The 26,735-nt window shown below is 43.1% G+C and overlaps 1 protein-coding gene across 2 annotated transcripts in view; it reads left to right on the top strand.

Annotated features, from left to right (window-relative positions):
* Nucleotides 1-9,456: 9,456 nt before the first annotated feature.
* LOC135548170 (phospholipid phosphatase 1-like) overlaps nt 9,457-26,735 on the top strand; it is a 30,195-nt gene continuing 12,916 nt past the window's right edge. Inside the window, exons 1-2 of one of the 2 annotated variants that reach the window (XM_064977494.1) lie at nt 9,457-9,990; nt 24,736-24,887. In XM_064977494.1, the coding sequence (XP_064833566.1) occupies nt 9,933-9,990; nt 24,736-24,887 (210 nt within the window). In that variant the 5' untranslated portion in view covers nt 9,457-9,932. Of the gene's footprint in view, nt 9,991-18,997; nt 19,153-24,735; nt 24,888-26,735 lie in introns of both variants that reach the window. The other variant, XM_064977492.1, reaches the window with a different exon arrangement.

The raw sequence follows: 26,735 nt of genomic DNA, 5'->3' as shown, positions 1-26,735 counted from the left end.
CCATAGACAATACAACTTAACATTGAGGACAGCATTTTGTTGACAACGTGGTGGTTTACATTATGTCTACTGTATGTGAATGATGGAAGAATCTTACCTCAGCTGTAGGTCTATTTGAGTGTGTGTGTGGTCACTTAGGCCTGCACATCAACCGGTACTGGAACCATTGGAGACTTGGGATGCTTGCTCAGAGTGCTGCTTGAATGTCTTCAGGTCGTCTGCATCTATAAAGGTCAAGTACAAAATGGAGGAAGTTAATCTATGGCTTAGAATGAATTCAGAGTTGACATAAATGAAAAATTAAGCAATACGATGCAACAAACTACTACACATATGAAAGACTGTACCACACAAGCCAGTACAATAGCCTACACATGGAGATGAACCTAAAGGCACATACAGTACCTAACCAATACTATTCACCCGACAGACAAGGCAGGTGTGAACCAGAGCTGCCTTGGCTGCAGTCTTTTTTTCTCAGCTGCTTCCTTCTTAGCAGCTACCATGGCATCAGTCAACAAGTTCAAGTTCAACTTGAGAGTGGAGCATTTAAAAAAAAAGCACCTTTCTTTAACCAGGTAGGCTAGTTGAGAACAATTTCTCATTTATACTAGAAAAAACAAAGAAAGTCTATATACAGCGTGTACAAGTGGCGTGAGGAGGTAAGGCAATAAATAGGCCATAGTGGCAAATAATTACAATTTAGCAAATGAACACTGGAGTGATAGATGTGCAGATGATGATGTGCAATTGGATGGGCTATTTAAAGATTTGTACCTTGTCAGCTCGGGGGTTTGAACTTGCAACCTCCCAGTTACTAGTCCAACGCTCTAACCACTAGGCTACCCTGCCTCCCCATCAACAACATGACAGTAATTCTACTTCAATAACAAATGTGTGAATACCAATTAATTTAAAACCCACCATAGCAGGTAGGACTAAATAAGGTTACATAACCTTGCCTACTAGCTATACTAATGATATGTTGTCCAGAGGGTAACAGCAAACACATCAATATTTTCCAGCGGTAAAGTAAGCACACTGTTGACTCAAGAGAGGATGCTAATCAGTCCATCTCTTAAACCTATCAAAAAGGTGAATATATTGATAAAAGCTGTCACGACTTCCGCCGAAGTCGGCTCCCTTTCCTTGTTCGGGCGGTGTTCGACGATCGATGACACCGGCTTTCTCGCCATCGCCGCTCCATTTTTCATATATCCATTTGTCTTGTCTTGTTTTCATACACACCTGGTTGTCATTTTCCCAATCAATCGACCTGTATTTTACCCTCTGTTTCCCAATGGAAATATGCAGATGTATGCTATAACGCGCCAATAGGATCTTGCTAGCTCATGTATGGCTCTGCACACCTCCTTGCTTGTTCTGCCTACTATGTCTCATTAAATTATTTGTATCTTAGAAATCCATTTGCATTGCTAGTTATAGCCTAATGTTAGCTAGCTAACTAACATTGAACCTAGTTGGGTAGCTTGACCTTGGCAATCGGTTTGTATTGCTAGTACTTGTTAATTGTTTAGCTAGCTATCTAGCTTTTATTTTATTTATTCATTTTATTTAACGAGGCAAGTCAGTTAAGAACAAATTCTTATTTTCAATGACGGCCTACACCGGCCAAACCCAGGCGACGCTGGGCCAATTGTGTGCCGCCCTCTAGCTAGCTACATGTCTAAACTAAATACTCCACTTTGCTAGATGATTACATGACCCATCAAGTTAGCCAGGTGTGTCTGACGGTGATTACAGCTATCTATTGTATAACAATGCAGCGTTGGTGCTCTGGAGCCTAGTGTTGTTGTTGTCAAGGAGCGTTCGGACTCCGTCAGGACCAGGTTTCAGCTACTGCGCATTTCAGCTAATAGGTTTCAGCTACTAGGCATGGTCCTAGGGCTCAGGTCCTCTGAGAAAGAAAGAAAGAAAATTAAAGAGAGCATACTTAAATTCACACAGGACAACAGATAAGACAGGAGAAATATAAACTATTGCAGCATAAATACTGGAGGTTGAGAAAGGAGGGGTCGGGAGACACTGTGGCCCCGTCCAACGATACCCCCGGACAGGGCCAAACAGGCAGGATATAACCCCACCCACCCACTTTGCCAAAGCACAGCCCCCACACCACTCGAGGGATATCTCCAACCACCAACTTACCATCCTGAGACAAGGCCGAGTATAGCCCACGAAGATCTCCTCCACGGCACAACCCAATTGGGGTGCCAACCCGGACAGGAAGATCACGTCAGTGACTCAAACCACTCAAGTGAAGCACCCCTCATAGGGATGGCATGGAAAGAGCACCAGTCAGCCAGTGACTCATCCGCCGTAAATGGGTTTGAGACAGAGAATCCCAGTGGAGAGAGGGGAACTGGCCAGGCAGAGACAGCAAGGAAGGTTTGTTGCTCCAGTGCCTTTCCGTTCACCTTCACACTCCTGGGCCAGACTACACTCAATCATAGGACCTACTGAAGAGATGAGTCTTCAATAAAGACTTAAAGGTTCAGACCGAGGCTGCGTCTCTTACATGGATAGGCAGACCATTCCATAAAAATGGAGCTCTATAGGAGATAGCCCTGCCTCCAACTGTTTGCTTAGAAATTCTAGGGACAATAAGGAGGCCTGCGTCTTGTGACCATAGCATACGTGTAGGTATGTACGGCAGGACAAATCGGAAAGATGGGTAGGAGCAGGCCCATGTAATGCTTTGTAGGTTAGCAGTAAAACCTTGAAATGAGCCCTTGCCTTAACAGGAAGCCAGTGTAGAGAGGCTAGCACTGGAGTAATATGATCAAATTTGTCGGTTCTGGTCAAGATTCTAGCAGCCGTGTTTATTTAGTGCTTTGTCTGGGTAGCCAGAAAGTAGAGCATTGCAGTAGTCTGACCTAGAAGTGACAAAAGCATGGATACATTTTTCTACATAATTTTTGTACAGAAAGTTTCTGATTTTTACAATGTTCCGTAGATGGAAAAAAGCTGTCCTTGAAACAGTCTTGATATGTTCGTCAAAAGAAAGATCAGGGTCCAGAGGAACGCCAAGGTCCTTCACAGTTTTATTTGAGACGACTGTACAACCATAAAGATTAATTGTCAGATTCAACAGAAGATCTCTTTGTTTCTTGGGACCTAGACCTAGCATCTCTGTTTTGTCCGAGTTTAAAAGTAGAAAGTTTGCAGACATCCACTTCCTTATGTCTGAAACACAGGCTTCCAGGTAGGGCCATTTTGGGGCTTCACCATGTTTCATCAAAATGTACAGCTGTGTGTCGTCCGCATAACAGTGAAAGTTAACGTTATGTTTCCGAATGACATCCCCAAGGGTTAAAATATATAGTGAAAACAATAGTGGTCCTAAAACGGAGCCTTGAGGAACACCGAAATTTACAGTTGATTTGTCAGAGGACAAACCATTCACAGAGACAAACTGATATCTTTCTGACAGATAAGATCTAAACCAGGCCAGAACTTGTCCGTTTGTGGATGAGTCGCAGAAAGAGGGCCAATTAACCACAAATTCTATCTTTTGGGAGGGGCAGAAAACAGTTTTCAACCAGCGACTGAGTTGTGAGACTCTGCTGAAGAGCTCATCACTCCCCCTAACTGGGAGGGGCCAGAGACAATTACTCAACATCTTTCTAGCTGATTTACACGCTGAAGTCATGTTGCTCTTGGTGACCTCTGACTGTTTCATCCTAACATCGTTGGTGCCGACGTGGATAACAATATTCCTATCCTCACCAATTTTAGCTTTCGTCAGCACAATCTTCAGATTAGCCTTAACGTCGGTAGCTCTGCCCCCTGGTAAACAATGTATAATAGATGGATGATTCATTTTAAGTCTTATACTGCGGGTAATGGAATTGCCAATGACTAGGGTTTTCAATTTGTCAGAGCTAATGGTGGGAGGCTTCGGCGTCTCAGACCCTTTAACGGGAGGAGTAGAGACCAGAGAAGGCTCGGCCTCTGACCGACCCGTTGCTTAATGGGGAGACTCAGTTGAAAGTTTCTGTTAGCTGAATGAGCGACACCGGGTGAGCATTTCTACAGCATTTCCCTCCTGAAGCCATGAGAAAGTTGTCCGGCTGCGGAGACTGTGTGAGGGGATTTAAACTACTATCTGTACTTACTACACAGACGCTGTTTCATCCTTTACTACACTGAAATTACTCTTGCCTACCGATTGCGCTGAAGCTGGGTTTGTAGCACAGCTATCCTCACCATAAGGCGATCGTTCTTCTGTATATTATGAGTACAGCAACTGCAATTAGAAGGCATCATATTAATGTTACTAATTAGCTTCGGCTGGTGGAGGTCCTGACGAACCGTATCCGGGGTGAAAAAGTAGAATGAAAAAAGTTGAGCGAGGGAAAAACAACAAATATAAGCGGTAATTAAAAAGTAAAAACCGTTAAATTGGCAGGTAGCAAGTACAGTTAGCAACAAACCACACAGCAGCACGTAAATAAGTCTACAAGTTGTGATCAACTTTCAAAGCAGAATTACTTTCCCATTGTTCCCCAACAACAGTGTATGATATACAATTGTGTAGCTCTGAGTCTCTACTTTTATCCATTGTAAAAAAGCAAACATTTTCAATGTTGCTACATAAGACTGAATTGAGGTGGTCAAACAAATATTATGCCACCACGTACTGTATTGCCTGTGTATCAGCCTACTATTCTGTAGTATGAATTCATTACACTTTGTGAAAGAATTGCCCCACAGTACCAACTAAACCTGAACCCATTAAAACCTCACCACTATTCCACTACTTTGGCCCTATCTGACCTTACTTCTGGCCAGCAGCCTGGGAGGACGGGAGCCCTTACTGCTGCTCGATCATCCTATTTTTCCAACTTAATTGAGGAAAATAAGAACAATCCGAAAATCCTTTTTGATACTGTCGCAAAGCTAACTAAAAAGCAGCATTCCCCAAGAGAGGATGGCTTTCACTTCGGCAGTGATAAATTCATTAACTTCGAGGAAAAGATCATGATTATTAGAAAGCAAATTACGGACTCCTCTTTAAATCTGTGTATTCCTTCAAAGCTCAGTTGTCCTGAGTCTGCACAACTCTGCCAGGACCTAGGATCAAGAGAGACGCTCAAGTGTTTTAGTACTATATCTCTTGACACAATGATGAAAATAATCATGGCCTCTAAACCTTCAAGCTGCATACTGGACCCTATTCCAACTAAACTACTGAAAGAGCTGCTTCCTGTGCTTGGCCCTCCTATGTTGAACATAATAAACAGCTCTCTATCCACCGGATGTGTACCAAACTCACTAAAAGTGGCAGTAATAAAGCCTCTCTTGAAAAAGCCGAACCTTGACCCAGAAAATGTAAAACACTATCGGCCTATATCAAATCTTCCATTCCTCTCAAAAACTTTAGAAAGGGCTGTTGCGCAACAACTCACTGCCTTCCTGAAGACAAACAATGTATACAAAATGCTTCAGTCTGGTTTTAAACCCCATCATAGCACTGAGACTGCACTTGTGAAGGTGGTAAATGACCTTTTAATGGCATCAGACCGAGGCTCTGCATCTGTCCTCGTGCTCCTAGACTTTAGTGCTGCTTTTGATACCATCGATCACCACATTCTTTTGGAGAGATTGGAAACCCAAATTGGTCTACACGGACAAGTTCTGGCCTGGTTTAGATCTTATTTGTCGGAAAGATATCAGTTTGTCTCTGTGAATGGTTTGTCCTCTGACAAATCAACTGTAAATTTCAGTGTTCCTCAAGGTTCCGTTTTAGGACCACTATTGTTTTCACTATATATTTTACCTCTTGGGGATGTCATTCGAAAACATAATTTTAACTTTCACTGCTATGCGGATGACACAAAGCTGTACATTTCAATGAAACATGGTGAAGCCCCAAAATTGCACTCGCTAGAAGCATGTGTTTCAAACATAAGGAAATGGATGGCTGCAAACGTTCTACTTTTAAACTCGGACAAAACAGAGATGCTTGTTCTAGGTCCTAAGAAACAAAGAGATCTTCTGTTGAATCTGACAATTAATCTTAATGGTTGTACAGTCGTCTCAAATAAAACTGAAAACTGAAATGATGCAGAAAAATTAATCCATGCTTTTGTCACTTCTAGATTAGACTACTTCAATGCTCTACTTTCCGGCTACCCGGATAAAGCACTAAATAAACTTCAGTTAGTGCTAAATACGGCTGCTAGAATCCTGACTAGAACCAAAAAATGTGATCATATTACTCCAGTGCTAGCCTCCCTACACTGGCTTCCTGTCAAGGAAAGGGCTGATTTCAAGGTTTTACTGCTAACCTACAAAGCTTTACATGGGCTTGCTCCTATCTCTCTGATTTGGTCCTGCCGTACATACCTACACATACGCTATGGTCACAAGACACATGCCTCCTAATTGTCCCTAAAATTTCTAAGCAAACAGTTGGAGGCAGGGCTATCTCCTATAGAGCTCCATTTTTTTGGAATGGTCTGCCTACCCATGTAAGAGACACAAACTCGGTCTCAACCTTTAAGTCTTTACTGAAGACTCATCTCTTCAGTGGGTCATATGAGTGTAGTCTGGCCCAGGAGTGGGAAGGTGAACGGAAAGGCTCTGGAGCAACAAACCGCCCTTGCTGTCTCTGCCTGGCCAGTTCCCCTCTCTCCACTGGGATTCTCTGCCTCTAACCCTATTACAGGGGCTGAGTCACTGGCTTACTGGGGCTCTTCCATACCGTCCCTAGGAGGGGTGCGTCACTTGAGTGGGTTGAGTCACTGATGTGATCTTCCTGTCTGGGTTGGTGCCCCCCATTGGGTTGTTGTGCCGTGGCGGAGATCTTTGTGGGCTATACTCGGCCTTCTCTCAGGATGGTAAGTTGGTGGTTGAATATATCCCTCTAGTGGTGTGGGGGCTGTGCTTTGGCAAAGTGGGTGGGGTTATATCCTTCCTGTTTGGCCCTGTCCGGGGGTGTCCTCGGATGGGGCCACAGTGTCTCCTGACTCCTCCTGTCTCAGCCTCCAGTATTTATGCTGCAGTAGTTTATGTGTCGGGGGGCTAGGGTCAGTTTGTTATATCTGGAGTACTTCTCCTGTCCCATTCGGTGTTCTGTGTGAATTTAAGTGTGCGCTCTCTAATTCTCTCTTTCTTTCTCTCTCTCGGAGGACCTGAGCCCTCGGACCATGCCTCAGGACTACCTGACATGATGACTCCTTGCTGTCCCCAGTCCACCTGGCCTTGCTGCTGCTCCAGTTTCAACTGTTCTGCCTTATTATTATTTGACCATGCTGGTCATTTATGAACATTTGAACATCTTGGCCATGTTCTGTTATAATCTCCACCCGGCACAGCCAGAGGAGGACTGGCCACCCCACATAGCCTGGTTCCTCTCTAGGTTTCATCCTAGGTTTTGGCCTTTCGAGGGAGTTTTTCCCAGCCACCGTGCTTCTACACCTGCATTGCTTGCTGTTTGGGGTTTTAGGCTGGGTTTCTGTACAGCACTGAGATATCAGCTGATGTACTAAGGGCTATATAAATACATTTGACTTGACACTATCGTTCAAAGCGTCTTGTAACATTTCTGCTCTGACGAAGGCCGTGCGGACGATATGTAAAGCTTGTTAAAGAGCAGTGTTACAATCAAGTGCAGTGTGCGGATTTCTTCTTTTTTCTCATTTTATTCAACTGTTACCATGTGTAACAGTATAACTTTAGATCGTCCCTTCGCCCATACCCGGGCGCGAACCAGGGACCCACTGCACACAGCAACAACAGTCACTCACCGAAGCATCGTTACCCATCGCTCCACAAAAGCCACGGACCTTGCAGGGCAAGGGGAAGTACAAATTCAAGGTCTCAGAGCAAGTGACGTCAACGATTGAAACGCTATTTAGCGCGCACCGCTAACTAAGCTAGCCGTTTCACATCCGTTACACATGCACCTGCAAAAAAGATAGCTCAGATGTGCGAGTGCCTTTGGAATTTTGAACTATTCCACAATAAAATATTGTCCGCCATCTTCTCCTTCATCAGATCTTCCAGAAGGCTTGTGCATTCCCCCATTCCATATTTACTTATGTTCCACTTTTCTACTTGTTTTCCTGTCCGCCATCTTACCCACACCTCAGGCCACACTGGCAGCCATTGGGGCTCCGTACACTCAGTGGTATTTTTCAGTGATGTCCAGTAGATGGTTGTCTCATCATTACAGTTTTCAGTGGTACACCTAGATGGCAGCATTGTATCGCTGTTGAGGAACTGAAGTGCCAAAACCTGTTTGAATGTTGTGGAGATGAGGCTATCACTTTGGACATTATTTGCCTATAAGCCATTTGCAACCGGAGACTGACCTTTAGTGCATCCTGTTACGTCCTAGCACACAACATCATGCATTATTAGAGGATGGAGATGTGGTCAGGTGTTGTGTTGCTACCATGTTGTTGTCATGTTGTGTTGCTACCATGCTGTGTTGTCATGTGTTGCTGCCATTTTGTTGTCATTTGTGTTGCTGCCATACTATGTTGTTGTCTTAGGTCTCTCTTTATGTAGTTTTGTGGTGTCTCGCTTGTTGTGATGGGTGTTTTGTCCTATAGTTTTATTTAATTTTGTATTTTTAATCCCAGCCCCCATCCCGCAGGATGCCTTTTGGTAGGCCATCATTGTAAATTCTATATTTTTCTAAACTGATTTGCCTTAGTTAGATGAAGGTTAAATGAACAAAACAAATACAAAAAAATATTGTAATAAAATGTAATCCTGAGAAAAGTAATCTGTACCATACGCCTGCCTACAGGTTGAATAAGAACCAACCCGTGAAAGATGATATGATCCCACTCATGCGTTTCATTCTCGCCCGTGTTTACGTGCTATCGCAGTTATCTGTACTCCACGTCGGAATTGCAAGTGATACATTTTTTTGTTGCGGAGTTGTCAAGTTGTGAATTTTTACCACTTACCTTTCACCTTTTCAACCAAAAGTTGACAGATCAGTTTTTGACAACTTCCTTATTAGCTCATGTAGGCCTAGCTAGTTTGACCATATTGTCAATGTTAATAATGAAGTTAGCTAGTTTGCTTAACACTTGAACATGTCGGATTTCAGACTTTCCACCTCCCAGTTTTCCATTTCACACGAGCACATGAAGAAAACAATATGGTTCCTAAACATCAATAAAATGTCCTGGATAAATGATATAGGCTTTATAAGATAAAGCATACAATATTTATGAGAAGTCTTGGGAATGTTTATTGATAAAACCAATACAGCTTTTTGTTACAGGTTTACAAATTATGCTTTGCATTTAGCCTATCAAGCAGGCTGCATAAGATATTCTCTTCCTATGTGATATCTGTGTATCTTTTGCTCAATTAGTTAATAAAGGACGATAATAACGTTGCTACTTTAATTGAATAAATTAACACAGCAATGGGAGTAGGCGGAGCGAAAGGTAAATGAGACGTTATCCGTGATGTCATATTCTATTGCGCTGGCAGGCGATCGTCTCTTCTGTCCATCCTCTTCGCCAGCTGCCATAACGATACCCCACTGTGCTAATGGCTATTTGCGCAGCCTGGTAGACTACAGAGTATACAGACCTCTACATTATAGCCTTCGCCGTCGGCTCTGCCAACCGATTTTAAATGATAAGCAAAGGACCGTCTAATTTACCGGGCCACGGTGATTAGAATTTCGATGCGCACGACGATTCAAAGGGGAGGATCAATTCTAACATTCTGTGTCAAATTACGGCATTTACGCTGTCTGTCGCCATTCTAAGGCTTCTCAATTGACGATTTCTAATATTTTTAGGTCTAAGTATTGTTTAGGTTTAGTCTAATCAGATCTACGGTTACTTGGCTACTACGCTTTCAAGGATACGACGACAACACGGGTCGTCTAAGGATCATCTGTGTCAACGAGCTGAGGAGAAACCGTAAAAATGTTCGAGACGAGAGGGATTCCTTTTATTCTGCTTGACATCGCCTGTCTAATTCTCGGTAAGTATCTGCTTGCTATGACTTGCTTATTATAATGTTGTTATATTGTAATGAGTTAACCTTATTTACATAATATTTGACAATCGTTGTCACGTGTATAGGCTATCGAGGGAGTGGTTATATGTTGCCTATTGGTCAAACGAGGGTGAATCTTTCGAGAAGAAGTTGATCATTTGATAATAAGTAGGCTAATTAACACCAAAACAAGTATTTTGTGACCAAAGCAGTGAAAGAGATTGAGTGCCATATGTCTTACTGCTCCTGCTGCACTCCGTTGATGTTGAACAGTTAATGTTGCTTGTGGAATTGGTGATAATACAATGTAATAGAACGATAAAATGTAACTCTTGCGTTCTAGAATGATTATTAAAATGGTATTCCTGCCGTAAAAGTAGGGACTATGGAATGAGCCTTGCTGTTGTTTAGATTGCATTAATTTATAGCCATCACCCCTACATTATCTGGCGTCAACAAATTATATTGGCTTTTCAAAGCTATCAGGTGCTGTTTTCCATAGCTGCCAATACAGGACTAGTAAAGGCCCAGTGGCCTACATTTGTGGGGAAAATGTTTTTTTTAAATAACTTATTAATATTTCTAATTCCGAATTTTCAGGGGGTGCTAGTTTCTATTTCAGGCAGTACTGAATAACCATTCATTTGTAATGATTTATCCATTGTTGCTTGGAAATTTCATGGCCTTATTGTGTTAATGATTCTTGATCCTACTTGCCCTCTATTTAGGAATCCTGGTGTAGGAGTTTAATGTAATTTTGAATTATGGAAGTCCTGGATTGGTCTCAGAGTGCAGTGCACTAATTTCCTTTCCCTGTGTGCTGAACATTAGTCTAACTCCATGGTACTGAAGAACTGATTCAGATGTTTTAAATGTGCTTAGAGAGTAAGAAACTTAGCAATATGAATATAACTGATGTGAGTGCTACTTTTTTTCTGTCAAGATTACATCAACTTGGAACTGATTTCACACTCAGATAGTGTCTCTACTAGATAGAGCTTCCTCAGTCATGACATACATAAGGTTTGGGGTGATGGCATACTAAACATACAAACCCTTCATCACACGTCTAGATGTGTGTCTACCAGATGCAACTACCGATACTTTCATAGGTGTGTGTTGAAAGTGGATTCTATGGTTTTCTCAGAACATAGTAAATACTAGAGATACAGTAAGTCGGAAGTTTACATACACTTAGGTTGGAGTCATTAAAACCACTCCACCAATTTCTTATTACAAACTATAGTTTTGGCAAGTCGGTTAGGACATATACTTTGTGCATGACAAGTAATTTTTCCAACAATTGTTTAGACAGATCATTTCACTTATAATTCACTGTATCACAATTCCAGTGGGTCAGAAGTTCACATACACTAAGTTGACTGTGCCTTTAATTAAACAGCTTGGAAAATTCCAGAAAATTATGTCATGGTTTTAGAAGCTTTTGATAGGCTAATTAACCTCATTTGAGTCAATTGGAGGTATTTCAAGACCTACCTTCAGACTCAGTGACAGGTTTGTTGTGGTGCCATATTCTTTCAATTTTTTAATAATGGATTTAATGGTGCTCCGTGGGATGTTGAAAGTTTCTGATATTTTTTATAACCCAACCCTGATCTGTACTTCTCCACAACTTTGTCCCTGACCTGTTTGGAGAGCTCCTTGGTCTTCATGGTGCCGCTTGCTTGGTGGTGCCCCTTGCTTAAATTTAATTAGTGGTGATGCAGACTCTGGGGGGCCTTTCACAACTGAGATCATGTGACAGACCATGTGACACTTAGATTGCACACACGTGGACTTTATTTTACTAATAATGTGACTTCTGGTGCAACCAATTACCTTCAGATCTTATTTAGAGGCTGCATAGCAAAGGGGGTGAATACATATGCACGCACCACTTTTCAGGTTTTTATTTTTTAGATTTCACTTCACCAATTTGGACTATTTTGTGTATGTCCATTACATGAAATACAAATAAAAATATATTTAATTACAGGTTGTAATGCAACCAAATATGAAAAACACCAAGGGGGATGAATACTTTTGCAAGGCACTGTACTTGAATTTTGTCCCAAATTCCCAAACCACCCACCCGGCAAAGGAAATGTGCCCTGTGTGAAATTCTATGAGAAACAGTGATATATATACTCTGAATGGCCTAAAATGTTTAATCACATATTGGTCTTTCACAGTCCCCCCATGTTTTCCCACTTTCACTATTTCTAATTTATTTACATAAAAACAACATTGGATGTTCGAAGTCCACAACAATGCTTACACCACATCAGGAGACATCTTGTGGTCTGGGAAAAAAATCTATACAATTTTGATTTGAGTGTAGTTACCCTTTAATTCATGTGCAAAGTGCCAAGCACCTACTTTGCAGAACAATTGGCCAATGAATTTATGCAAATCATCATAATTTTCCAGGTAGGCTACCTTGTAGCTAGTTGATGTTTAATTTAGATGTTTTTGGGGAAATCCTTTCCATCTACCAGAAGATGGTTAGGTCTATCATTATCACTATATTTTTCCAATTCCTCAATTGTTTGAAACCTGGATGTTTAACTTCATATTAGCCAAAATCCGAGGTAAATATTTTATAAACACATCCTCGTATGCGCTCTCCTGACTTCCACTTTCTTTCATTGTCTAGGCACAAGACGAGACACAGGAGGCAGATGGTTGGAGTCTTACAATGTTTAATCATCTTGGCCAGGTCGCAGTTGTAAATATATATCCCATTTAGCAGACGCTTTTGTCCAAAGCGACTTACAAGTCGGCTGGGGCCACTACTTTTACATATGGGTGTTCCCAGCGGGAATCGAACCCACAACGCTTGGCGTTGCAAGCGCCATGCTCTACCGACTGAGCCACACAGAACTTGTTCTCAACTGGCCAACCTGTTTAATTAAAGGTGAAATAAAGACAGGCAGAATGGTTAGGCAGGCGGGTACAGAAACAGGCAAGGGTCAAAACCGGGAGGACTAGAAAAAGGAGATTGCAAAAAGCAGGCGAACGGGAAAACCGCTGGTTGACTTGGAAACATACAAGACAAACTGGCACAGAGAGACAGGAAACACAGGGAGAAAGACACTGGGGAAAATAAGCGACACCTGGAGGAGGTGGAGACAATAACGAGGACTGGTGAAACTGATCAGGGTGTGACACTAGTAGCCAAATGCAGTCATATTAGCAGATCTCCCCACTTTGTACACTTCTAATGGATATTTCCATCTCTGTCCATGAAACCTCATGTGCGGTGTGCATTTGGAAAGTTTTTTCCCTGCATATTGCATTTTGGAACATTTGAGTTTACCTCTATGCACATTGCTGCGTTTAAAATGAAGACATATTAGTTTAGCAACATTAAGCTAAACATTCTGATTTGTTCCATCAGCCTTAATTGAAACGGTGTATATCTCCACTAGAGTACTTTTATAGGAGTAAGTATGCACAATGTGTGTAGGCGTAACTGGGGAGGAGGTGTAGTTTGCAACTGGAGTCAGTAAGTGTATATTTTTTATTTGAAAGATTATTTCTCACTGATATGAAAGATAAGGGCCATATGTTTTGAAAACCGGTTTGAAAGCAATGATTATTGATGTTTCTTAATGTTAAAATACAGTTTCGGGAATTGTCGTTCACTTGGAACCAACTGTGGGCGAATGTGCTGAGAGAACTGTTTAAAAAAATATCAGACCAAAAGGTCGGAAATGATAGAGTTCAAAGGGTACTCCCACTCAAACCATGAAAAGGAAAAACACAGAGGCCGAGATGCAAAAATATTCAGTTTAATCCACGCTCAAAAGAATACACAGGGTAACAGTTTTTATTAAAAAAGTAAAAAGAGAAAATAAGAGACTTCAGTAGACACTGTAGCGCAGCAGGTGCAAACATCTAATTCATTAGATACTAGTGAATGGGGAGTCAACAAAGTATATATGAACAGAGAATATGTAGAGAAATATACAAAAATTACAATTCAAATGTTAACATACGATTGAAGTAAAACAACGTTATAGGCTAAATAGCATTATCGTAAAAACATTTTAGAAAAATGTATCGGTACAGTACTCATCGGTACAGGTGTACAGCTCAAAGAGGGCAGGCGGGGGGACTGCTGGTGCATCCAAACAACATTACAAGGTCCAATTACTAATTTAAGCCTTGGGGGTGTAGAGTTTTCAGATAGAAGATCCATCGGGCTTCACTCTGGAGAAGACGTTCATCCATATTGTGGCATCTGGGGCTTGGGAAACATGGTCAATGGCACAGAACTTAAGATCACTTGTAATTTGTCAGATCTGACCATGTCCTCAACTGCAGGCCTCTGAGGAAATTCAAGTAATGTTTATTTGATTCGATGACAAAGTCCATGTCTCGGGTGCAGAAGCGTCTGATGCGTAAGAATTGGCTGTATGGAAAGCCTCTCTTCAAAGCGTCAGGATGGTAGCTAGATGCATGAATAAGACTATTTTTGTCCATAGGTTTGACATAAATACGCATCCAAGTCGAACTCAAATATTTTTTAGGATCATGTTGGGTCGTTTTCACAGCTTTTAATTCCCCTAAAATCTTTCCTGTTATTGTCAAGCTTTTTGTTTGTTATCCCTGGTCCCTAAAATGTCTGCTGTGTGATAGAAGCAGAGATGAAAGAACTTTACCGATGTCAACTAGATTGAAACCTTCATAGATTTATGACATTCTGGTGAGAAATGGTTTATGTAATCTTGTAGGGCAGTAATGACAAGAGAAGCTTCATGTATCTAATTATAGACAAGTTGACAAACAAATAGCCTAAGAAATCCCACACTCTGTGTCAAGCAATCGTTCCGCACCCCCTGTCAAGCAATCGTTCCGCACCCCCTGTCAAGCAATCGTTCCGCACCCCCTGTCAAGCAATCGTTCCGCACCCCCTGTCAAGCAATCGTTCCGCATCTACTCTGCTGGTTGCCAGAAATCTTAATGTGAATATCATGACTGTCTGCTGCATGTCTGTGTGGTGTTCTATCTCGGAACTTCCACTGACAACGAAGTAACCGAAACACATTATACAGTATAGCAGACACTTTGAAATGTTTCTGACATTTTGAATGTGATAACCAATGTCCATAAAGATCCTACTATTTCAAGTGTTTTGGTGAATGGATATCTCTGAGCTATTTGCACTGAAGCTTAACCATGACCAGCTCCTCCTGTGTGTGTCCTCTCCTGTCCTCTTTGGAGAGAGAGAGAGAACCTAAGCAGTATATTTGACCTCTCAGCTTCCATATCAAATTTAAAAATGTCAAACAGATAACCAAAGAAAATGAACAACTATGACAAATGGTTTGATAAATGCAAAAACCCAAAAGAAATTGAGAAACCTATCCTACCATAAACATAGAGACCCAGAAAACCTGAGCCTCCACCTTCACTATGGTGAATCACTAAAACAATACAGAAACACACTATAGAAAAAGAAGGAACAGCACGTCAGAAATCCGCTCAATGTAATTGAGGAATCAATAGACTAATTCTGGGAAAATTGGAAAACACTAAACAAACAACACAAAGTTATCTATCCAAAATGGAGATGGGTAAACCACTTCTCCAATCTTTTTGGCCCTATAACAAAGAACAAACAGCAAAAACATATACATGATCAAATACAAATCTTAGAATCAACTATTTAAGACTACCGGAATACACTGAATTCTCCAATTACATTGACTGAACTACAGGACTAAGTACAAACCCTCCAACCCAAAAAGGCCTGTGGTGTTGATGGTATCCTAAATGAAACGATAAAATATACAGATGACAAATTCCAATTGGCTATACTTAAACTAACATCATGCTCAGCTCTGGTTTCTTCCCCAATATTTGGAACCAAGGACTGATCACCCTCATCCACAAAAGTTGAGACAAATTTGACCACAGTAACTACCGTGGGATATGCGTCAACAGCAACTTTGGGAAAATCCTCTGCATTATCATTAACAGCAGACTTGTACATTTCCTCAGTGAAAACAATGTACGGAGCAAATGTCAAATTAGCTTTTTACCAAATTACCGTACAACAGACCGTGTTCACCCTGCAAACCCTAATTGACAAACAGAGACAAAGTCTTCTCATGCTTTGTTGATTTCAAAAAACCTTTGACTCAATTTGGCATGAGGGTCTGCTATACAAATTGATGGAAAGTGGTGTGGGGGGGAATACGACACTAAAATCCACGGCCGAAACATCAGTGCCACAAGTAACTTCCACATAGCTGTGAACGAGCTGAAAGACAAAGCCAGGAAGGGCCCTCTATGCCATCAAAAGGAACATAAAATTCAACATACCAATTAGGATCTGGCAAAAAATACTTGAATCAGTTATAGAACTCATTGCCCTTTATGGAAGTGAGGTATGGGGTCCCCTCACCAACCAAGAATTCACAAAATGGGACAAACACCAAATTGAGACTCTGCATGCAGAATTCTGCAAAAATATCCTTTGTGTTCAACGTAAGGATCAATCCGATACCCACTAATTATCAAAATCGAGAAAAGAGCCGTTAAATTCTACAACCATCTAAAAGGAAGCGATTCCCAAACCTTCCAAAACAAATCTCTCACCTACAGAGAGATGAACCTGGAGAAGAGTCCTCTAAGCAAGCTGGTCCTTGGACTCTGTTCACAAACACAGACAGACCCCACAGAGCCCCAGGGCAGCAACACAATTAGACCCAACCAAATCATGTGAAAACAAAAAGATAATTACTTAATGAACAAAAACAGCGCAAACTAGAATGTCATTGGCCCTAAACGGAGAGTACACAGTGGCAAAATACCTGACCACTGTGACTGACCGAAACTTAAGGAAAGCTTTGACTATGTACAGACTCAGTGAGCATAGCCTGGCTATTGATAAAGGCTGCCGTAGCTAATACAGAGAATAGAGGCTATGTGCACACTGACCACAAAAGGAGGTGGAAACTGAGCTGCACTTCCTAACCTATTGCCAAATGTATGACCATATTAGAGAGACATATTTCCCTCAGATTACACAGTGTGCCATCACAGCAGAAATATGTGACCTGTTGCCACAAGGGCAACCAGTGAATAACAAACACCATTGTAAATACAACCCATATTTATGTTTATTTATTTTCCCCTTTGTACTTTAACCATTTGTACATCGTTACAACACTGTATTATATACACATGACATTTGTAATGTCTTTATTATTTTTGGAACGTCAATGTAATGTTTACTGTTCATTTTTAATGTTTCTCTCACTTTTGTATATTATCTACTTCACTTGCTTTGGCAATGTTAACATATGTTTCCCATGCCAATAAAACCCCTTGAATTGGAGAGAGAGAGAGCGCTTACGTGCGGAGTACGGCAGAGCGCTTACGTGCGGAGTACGGCAGAGCGCTTACGTGCGGAGTACGGCAGAGCGCTTACGTGCGGAGAGCAGAGCGCTTACGTGCGGAGTACGGCAGAGCGCTGTGCGGAGTACGGCAGAGCGCTACGGCGTGCGGAGAGCGAGCGCTTACGTGCGGAGTACGGCAGAGCGCTTACGTGCGGAGTACGGCAGAGCGCTTACGTGCGGAGTACGGCAGAGCGCTTACGTGCGGAGTACGGCAGAGCGCTTACGTGCGGAGTACGGCAGAGCGCTTACGTGCGGAGTACGGCAGAGCGCTTACGTGCGGAGTACGGCAGAGCGCTTTACGTGCGGAGTACGGCAGAGCGCTTACGTACGCAGAGCGCTTACGTGCGGAGCGGAGAGCGGCAGAGCGCTTACGTGCGGAGTACGGCAGAGCGCTTACGTGCGAGCGGCAGAGCGCTTACGTGCGGAGTACGGCAGAGCGCTTACGTGCGGAGTACGGCAGAGCGCTTACGTGCGGAGTACGGCAGAGCGCTTACGTGCGGAGTACGGCAGAGCGCTTACGTGCGGAGTACGGCAGAGCGCTTACGTGCGGAGTACGGCAGAGCGCTTACGTGCGGAGTACGGCAGAGCGCTTACGTGCGGAGTACGGCAGAGCGCTTACGTGCGGAGTACGGCAGAGCGCTTGTATGAGTTTGAGGATGTAGTGTGACAGTTGCGCAACACAGACCTCCACTGTCCCTCAGGGGAAGAGGGGCCTCATGCTTCTGGCTTCAACTTTCCCCAGCAATAACAAAAGGCTGAACGGACAGGGAGCCAGAGAACAGACACATTCAACTCAGACATTGAACGGTCACAACCTATTATTTATGATACACTATCAACCGGTCTTTACCGTTTGGATCCATAGAGTAATGAGCTACTACTCACCAATTGCACTACAGCACCGATTTCCCAAAGAGATTGTACAATCTTTCAAGAATCCCCTGTGCTGTGAAAAAACGGTCATTTATGTTGTCATTTCATCATATATTCCGTCCGGTGATGTCATTGTTGTTGAACTGTTTCTTTTGATGCTGTGTTGTCATTCAACTGGAGCATTTACTAAAGGGCCTCCCTTGGGAACTCATTCTCATAGCTAGTGACGGATTGGTCCCAGACCAGTCTCTAAAACATTCCTCTCTGAAACAATTGTTCCCTTAGAGTAGGGTTGCAAAATTCTGGTACCTTTCCCAAAACTCCCTCGTTTTTCAGAAATCCTGGAGATTCCTGGAATTGAGTGAATAAGCAGGAAATCTGGTAATCATCCAACCAGCATTTCTGGAAAAAATGAATAGAAACCAAACAATTTCAGGTCAGGGAAAGAATAGAATTGGAGTGGAATGTGTGAGACAAGACAGCTAGGCAGGGATGCATGCACCGCCTGTACAATTGTAGAGGAAACACTGCTCTGAGTCTGAAGTCTCTGGTTGAATATTAACATCTCCGCATCACTACAAACACGTGCTGGTACTGTAGTAGCATGGTAGACACTGTGGTGTTGCTGCTGTCAATAGTGTCCCTGCTGCAAGACACAATACTATTGTTACAAAGTTAACCCCTTAACTTCCTCTCTCCATCCACAGCGGGACTGCCCCTGGCAGCCCTTAAATTGGGCCAAATCAAGCCCTATCAGAGGGGCTTTTTCTGTAACGATGACAGCATCCGCTACCCCTTCCACCCCAGCACAGTCACCTCCAATGTGCTCTACGGTGTGGGCTTCACTTTGCCCATTTGCTCTGTAAGTAACAATGGAAGAGTTGACAAAACTAAATATTTCTTACATTTTTACTAACCAAATATTGAACAGCTGGCTTAGAGTACATTATAATGGACAGCTACAGTACTACACTAACTAATAAACAGGCAGCTGTTCTATCCAAATTGACAGTTAACTTTTGATACCATACACAGTGTTCCATTTAGTTATTTTGTTAAACACCTGGTCATGATGTAAGGCTTCAACTTTAGGGAGGATGTCCATAGAGCTTAGGTGTCAGAACCAAAGAGTTCAATTCAACAAGGCCATACCCAGTAAGCAAAACAAATTGATACGATGCCACTACAACCAGATTACAACCATGTAAACAGATTGATGTTATTTCAACCAGCTTCTAACCATATAAACCGCCCGGGGATTCGATCCAACAACCTTTTCAGTTACAGCCCCAACCCTCTAACCACTACGCTACCTGCCGCCCCATTATTATTTCAACCAGTTTATAACCATATAAACCGTTTGTAATTATGTTACCTTAACCAGCTTATAACCATATAAACTGATTGTAATGTTATTTCAGTATGGAGGCGAAAGAAGCGCACACCTGTTTAGGCGAGGTGCTGGCTAGCAGAGTAGAACACCTGTTAAGGCGAGGTGCTGGCTAGCAGAGTAGAACATCTGTTAAGGCGAGGTGCTGGCTAGCAGAGTAGAACATCTGTTAAGGCGAGGTGCTGGCTAGCAGAGTAGAACACCTGTTAAGGCGAGGTGCTGGCTAGCAGAGTAGAACATCTGTTAAGGCGAGGTGCTGGCTAGCAGAGTAGAACACCTGTTAAGGTGAGGTGCTGGCTGGCAGAGTAGAACACCTGTTAAGGCGAGGTGCTGGCTAGCAGAGTAGAACACCTGTTAAGGCGAGGTGCTGGCTGGCAGAGTAGAACACCTGTTAAGGCGAGGTGCTGGCTAGCAGAGTAGAACACCTGTTAAGGCGAGGTGCTGGCTGGCTGGCAGAGTAGAAAACCTGTTAAGGCGAGGTGCTGGCTGGCAGAGTAGAACACCTGTTAAGGCGAGGTGCTGGCTGGCTAGCAGAGTAGAACACCTGTTAAGGCGAGGTGCTGGCTAGCAGAGTAGAACACCTGTTAAGGCGAGGTGCTGGCTAGCAGAGTAGAACACCTGTTAAGGTGAGGTGCTGGCCGGCAGAGTAGAACACCTGTTAAGGCGAGGTGCTGGCCGGCAGAGTAGAACACCTGTTAAGGCGAGGTGCTGGCTGGCAGAGTAGAACACCTGTTAAGGCGAGGTGCTGGCTAGCAGAGTAGAACACCTGTTAAGGCGAGGTGCTGGCTGGCTGGCAGAGTAGAACACCTGTTAAGGCGAGGTGCTGGCTGGCTGGCAGAGTAGAAAACCTGTTAAGGCGAGGTGCTGGCTGGCTAGCAGAGTAGAACACCTGTTAAGGCGAGGTGCTGGCTGGCTAGCAGAGTAGAACACCTGTTAAGGCGAGGTGCTGGCTGGCTAGCAGAGTAGAACACCTGTTAAGGCGAGGTGCTGGCTGGCTAGCAGAGTAGAACACCTGTTAAGGCGAGGTGCTGGCCAGCAGACTAGAACACCTGTTAAGGTGAGGTGCTGGCCGGCAGAGTAGAACACCTGTTAAGGCGAGGTGCTGGCCGGCAGAGTAGAACACCTGTTAAGGCGAGGTGCTGGCCGGCAGAGTAGAACACCTGTTAAGGCGAGGTGCTGGCCGGCAGAGTAGAACACCTGTTAAGGCGAGGTGCTGGCCGGCAGAGTAGAACACCTGTTAAGGCGAGGTGCTGGCCGGCAGAGTAGAACACCTGTTAAGGCGAGGTGCTGGCCGGCAGAGTAGAACACCTGTTAAGGCGAGGTGCTGGCTGGCAGAGTAGAACACCTGTTAAGGCGAGGTGCTGGCTAGCAGAGTAGAAGACCTGTTAAGGCGAGGTGCTGGCCGGCAGAGTAGAACACCTGTTAAGGTGAGGTGCTGGCTGGCAGAGTAGAACACCTGTTAAGGCGAGGTGCTGGCTAGCAGAGTAGAACACCTGTTAAGGCGAGGTGCTGGCTGGCAGAGTAGAACACCTGTTAAGGCGAGGTGCTGGCTGACAGAGTAGAACACCTGTTAAGGCGAGGTGCTGGCTGGCAGAGTAGAACACCTGTTAAGGCGAGGTGCTGGCTGGCAGAGTAGAACACCTGTTAAGGCGAGGTGCTGGCTAGCAGAGTAGAACACCTGTTAAGGTGAGGTGCTGGCTAGCAGGGTAGAACACCTGTTAAGGTGAGGTGCTGGCTAGCAGAGTAGAACACCTGTTAAGGCGAGGTGCTGGCTAGCAGAGTAGAACACCTGTTAAGGTGAGGTGCTGGCTAGCAGGGTAGAACACCTGTTAAGGTGAGGTGCTGGCTAGCAGGGTAGAACACCTGTTAAGGTGAGGTGCTGGCTAGCAGAGTAGAACACCTGTTAAGGTGAGGTGCTGGCTAGCAGGGTAGAACACCTGTTAAGGTGAGGTGCTGGCTGGCTAGCAGAGTAGAACACCTGTTAAGGCGAGGTGCTGGCTGGCAGAGTAGAACACCTGTTAAGGCGAGGTGCTGGCTGCCACCCCTAGAGTAGAAACCTGTTAAGGCGAGGTGCTGGCTGGCAGAGTAGAACACCTGTTAAGGCGAGGTGCTGGCTGGCAGAGTAGAACACCTGTTAATGGCGAGGTGCTGGCTGGCAGAGTAGAACACCTGTTAAGGTTTCAGGTGCTGGCTATAGAGTATTTCACACCTGTTATCCTGAGGTGCTGGCTGTCAGAGTCAGAACACCTGTTAAGGTAGGTGCTGGCTGGCAGAGTAGAACACCTGTTAAGGTCATTTCTGCCTATAGAGTAGAACACCTGTTAAGGTGAGGTGCTGGCAGCCAGAACACCTATAGAGTATTTAATTCACACATAGAGTCAGAACACCTGTTAGAGGTGAGGTGCTGGCTATCCTGCAGAGTAGAACACCTGTTAAGGCATATTCTGTGCCGCATGGCTAGCAGAGTAGAACATTTGAAAAATTAAAGGAGAGCCGCACACTCTAGAAGCTCAGGTGCAATAATTGAATAACCTAATATTCAACGTTGACAGACAAGCTGTCTTCATCAGGGTATAATGTAATGTTATTTCAACCAGATTACAACCATATAAACTGATTGGAATGATATTTCAACCAGCTTTGCCGACTGGGTAAGGGTTAACTCAAGAGGATGCCCAGTCCACAAAGTGTCCCCATTCCCCTTTCACATATCCCCATTTTATTTTGACTCGTCATTTCAGCCACCCCTATAGAGTATTTCATCCACACATATCCTGATATCCACATGTCATTTCAGCCACCCCTATAGAGTATTTCATCCACACATATCCTGATATCCACATGTCATTTCAGCCACCCCTATAGAGTATTTCATCCACACATATCCTGATATCCACATGTCATTTCAGCCACCCCTATAGAGTATTTCATCCACACATATCCTGATATCCACATGTCATTTCAGCCACCCCTATAGAGTATTTCATCCACACATATCCTGATATCCACATGTCATTTCAGCCACCCCTATAGAGTATTTCATCCACACATATCCTGATATCCGCATGTCATTTCAGTCACTTCTGAAGCTTGTGTTGTGAAAGCTTCTCAGATGTTATTGGATCATTTGTGGTTTTCATCAATAGTAAGGCCTTTAGAGTCCAACCGATCAGGAAGTTGGAAGTACTGGTGTAAGTTTGGCCACTCCCAGAAGGGGTGTTCTGGGGTTGAATATCACAGAGCATGAGTTCAGAAAACCTGAAAAGACCTAGCAACCCTGTAGTCAAGCTGTTTATTTTGTTACCCTGTTAACTAGGCCATTCAAACATGATTTATAACATATCACTTATTCTGACTTGGGCCATAGATGCATTCATGAATGATTGATTCTACCAGAAATGAGATTAAATGAAATTGACATGTCTGTTATTGAGGTTCCTGCTGATAGGCTTTGGAACAAACACAGGTTACCATCTCTGTCCAAAAAGAACTGGAACACTGTTGATACAGATTCTATTTGAAGAATGACAGAGACAGAAGTGTTGGCACACTGTTCCCTTTGTGTGTTAGTTAGGAAAGCATGTCTACTACTAGCTATTGTCTACTATCCTGTGTTACGGTCAGAAGTTGAGCTGGTGTGCGTGTAGTGTTGGTGACTGATTCCTCTTCCTGGTCTTCTAAATTCTTTACTCTGATAACCTTAACACACACTAGACTTTTGTTTTTCATAAACTATGTCTATTCCTTCATAATTCACTGGAGTCCCATACACAACACTTACATCTCAACTCCAGTCCCTGGACCAGACCAACTGATTTATTTCTCTATACATCAACCTGTTGCTGTGGCAACATTTCAAACTGGGTGCTTCACAATGCAGCTTTCAGCAGAACAGAGAAAAGGGGTCTGGCTAGTGAGAGTGAATATATCACCTGAGAGTCTGTGGGACCAGTTTCTCTTCTCTGTCCTTGACAGCCAGACTGTGCTGGGGTCCTTATTGATGTCAGTAGTTTGATCTGACCATGATAATGTAAAGAAATATAACCCCTTTATTCAGCTATGGACAGGATTTGCATACTTATGTGAACTAAGCTCAACTAACCTTTTTACACATCCTGCTTCTACTTTCCTTGGGTCAATGTGTGTCAAAGCTTGCAGTGTGCGATTTGACGTTTTAAAAACTATGGTTTCGTGTTTATTACGAATGACTAATGATTGCTTCCACAGCACGTTTGAAGTATACCGTTTCCCTACTGTATGTAGTGGGAAACTATTTGGAAGTTTCTAATGTAACTAACATCTTCCTGAAGTTTCTAATGTAACTAACATCTTCCTGAAGTTTCTAATGTAACTAACCTCTTCCTGAAAGAACATTCCAGTTACTTCCAACATGGTGACCCACTGTGCTTTAAGGAACGCAGGGAGAGAGAGAGGAACAGAGAGATTTCACTTGCTTTGGCAATGAAAACATTTGTTTCCCATGCCAATAAAGCCCCTTGAATTGAGAGAGAAGAGCGCAGAGAGAGAACACTATTGCTGGTCGTTGTGGAATGGACATCTAGGCCTACTTGTGGATTGCATGTCCAGTGCACTCAAGCACGAAACAGCTGTGAAAGTTTAGGGTGGTGGAGAGGGAGGATCATTTGGGCTTAGTTGGTTCTTCCACTAACACCTTCTCTTCGCCAGGGTAGTGTTAGTTCCCATGACAACTCTTTAGCTACCATGTTTTTCCATTCCTCCAGTTCCTGACAGCCTGCGATGTTGAAATATCTACTTGCAGATGCTTTTATCTAAAGTGACTTTTAGTCATGCTTGCACACGTTTTACATATGGGTGGCCCCGGGACTCAAACCCACAAACCAGGCAATGCAAGAGCCGTGCTCTACCAACTGAGCCATACAAGATCACTACAGTGTAAGTCTTGGCTGGTCGAGACTTTCCTCTCCGAATGATCTCGTCTGCTCAGTGTTAGACGGGTGTATGTGGGTGCAGGATAACAAGGTGTTCAGAGTCTACTCTCCTAACCTGTTCCTCCTGTTCTCTTTCATTTGCTAGCTGGACTCCCGTTCGCAATACTCACACCGCTACACAATCCCTTCAAACGGGGATTTTTCTGTAACGATGATTCGATCAAGTACCCTCTAAAAGAAGACACCATATCCTATCAGTTGTTAGGTGGAGTTATGATACCAGTCACAGTACTCACTGTAAGTGCACCTGTTTTATGTTGTTAACTTCTTTCTCTTCCTTTGCCATTTTGTGCTTAATCCATTTAGGCTATACATATACATACACAAATTACTTGTATGTCTAGTTTAACGGCTTGCTTCATTAATCATATTGTCTAATAATAACACTATTAAAAATAACAAAATCAACCAAAGATGGCGCATAGGCACCATGTAAACAGAGTAGTAAGAACTTCCTATTTTAGAGTATCACAAAAACTGAAAAATCAAACCCCAACCTGTGTTAGTTACTTCTGTGTACACAGACCATGGCGGTTGACCTTTAAAGTCACTGAAACAAAGGCCTCTCCATAAGCCTACTCATAGTCTCCATCTGAACGATACAATAGGAATAGCCAAACTGTCCCTCCCTCAGAGATCTCCCGCTTGACTCTTGGCCAGTATTCCACTGACTGTCTTAGTAAATATCATATGCATAAAGTGTCTCGGATTAGGAGTGCTGATCTAGGATCAGATCCCCCCTGTCCACATATTATTCATCAAAACAAAACTGATCCTACATCAGCACTCCTACTCTGAGATGAGGTACTTTAGATGAGCCATGTTGTGGCTGTTATCAAGTCTTACAACAGGTTTTGCAGCATTCATTCAAAAAAGCCTTTTTTGTTCCATTAAATGTATATAAATTCACCTCATGGTCTGCACACATTTCCAGTAAACCATCACACTGGATGTAACTCATTTACACATCATGAATGACCTGGAATTACCCTAAATGTTTGAACAGTTGGGCTTTAAGTTCAACAGAAACCGTTACCAGGACAACACCACCCCCATGACAGTACAGCAGTAAGCCTATGTTCATATGGTAGTTTTAGGCCTATTTCCAGATAGGGGAATGTAAACACACTTCCAAATAACCTCCATGCTTTCATTTACATTGTCCCTCAGTGGTAGAGGCGTGAGCCAGACAGTTGTCCACATTAACCATCCACTTATTTACAAGAAAACACAATTTAAAAAAAGACCCCCAACCCACCCACAATAATTCCATGACGTATGTTTTACATTCAGCATGGTCTCAAAATAGTTTCTACTGTTGACACACATCTGACCACAAATAGCTATATATTCTAAAGGAACAGGTTAAGTTTGACTGCTCAGGTGTGACTCAGAAGCTGCATTGTGATGCACCAGTGTGTTTGTTTTTCCTGTTTAAAAACATCTACTCATTTGACTTTACACACGTTTCAGTGGACATCCTTGTTAGGTCTTTATAGTCACTCAGATGGACATTGCTCTAAAATGCAAGGGTCTATTTTACTTAAAGGGCCAGTGCAGTCAAGAACATGATTTTTCTGTGTTTTATATGCATTTCCACATTGAGGTTTTGAATAATTGTGAAATTGTAAAAAATTATAATGCCCTTTTAGTGTAAGAGCTGTTTGAAAAGACCACCTGAAATGTCAGCCTGTTTTGATTGGAGGGAGCTTTGGCCTTCCATGGTGACATCACCATGCAGTACATTTATTAATAGACCATTAAGAGTTCCAAACCTCTGCCAACAGCAGCTAGTTTTCAGTTTTTCCTCCCCACTCAAACCACAGTTTAAGCAACATTTTTCCTTGAGAAATTGTTCTCTGCTAAGAAGCTATTTGTTTCTTTTTGACCATTTTAACTACAAACAATAACAGTAAAGTACTTGTTACCCTGAAATGAATTGATATAAAAACAGAGATAAAACAGCTTGGACCTTTTGAAATTCCTGTAATTTTAGTGACTGCCTTGCCAGTTGTATTCTTGTAACTCCAAGCTGTGAGCGAACAGCGAGAGACCTAACCTCATGACATGTCTACTTCCTCTCCT

Source organism: Oncorhynchus masou, chromosome 11 (assembly GCF_036934945.1).
Source record: "Oncorhynchus masou masou isolate Uvic2021 chromosome 11, UVic_Omas_1.1, whole genome shotgun sequence".
Taxonomy (NCBI): Eukaryota; Metazoa; Chordata; class Actinopteri; order Salmoniformes; family Salmonidae; genus Oncorhynchus; species Oncorhynchus masou.
The sequence above is the reverse complement of the archived record's forward strand: the minus strand, read 5'-3'. Positions and strand labels throughout refer to the sequence as shown.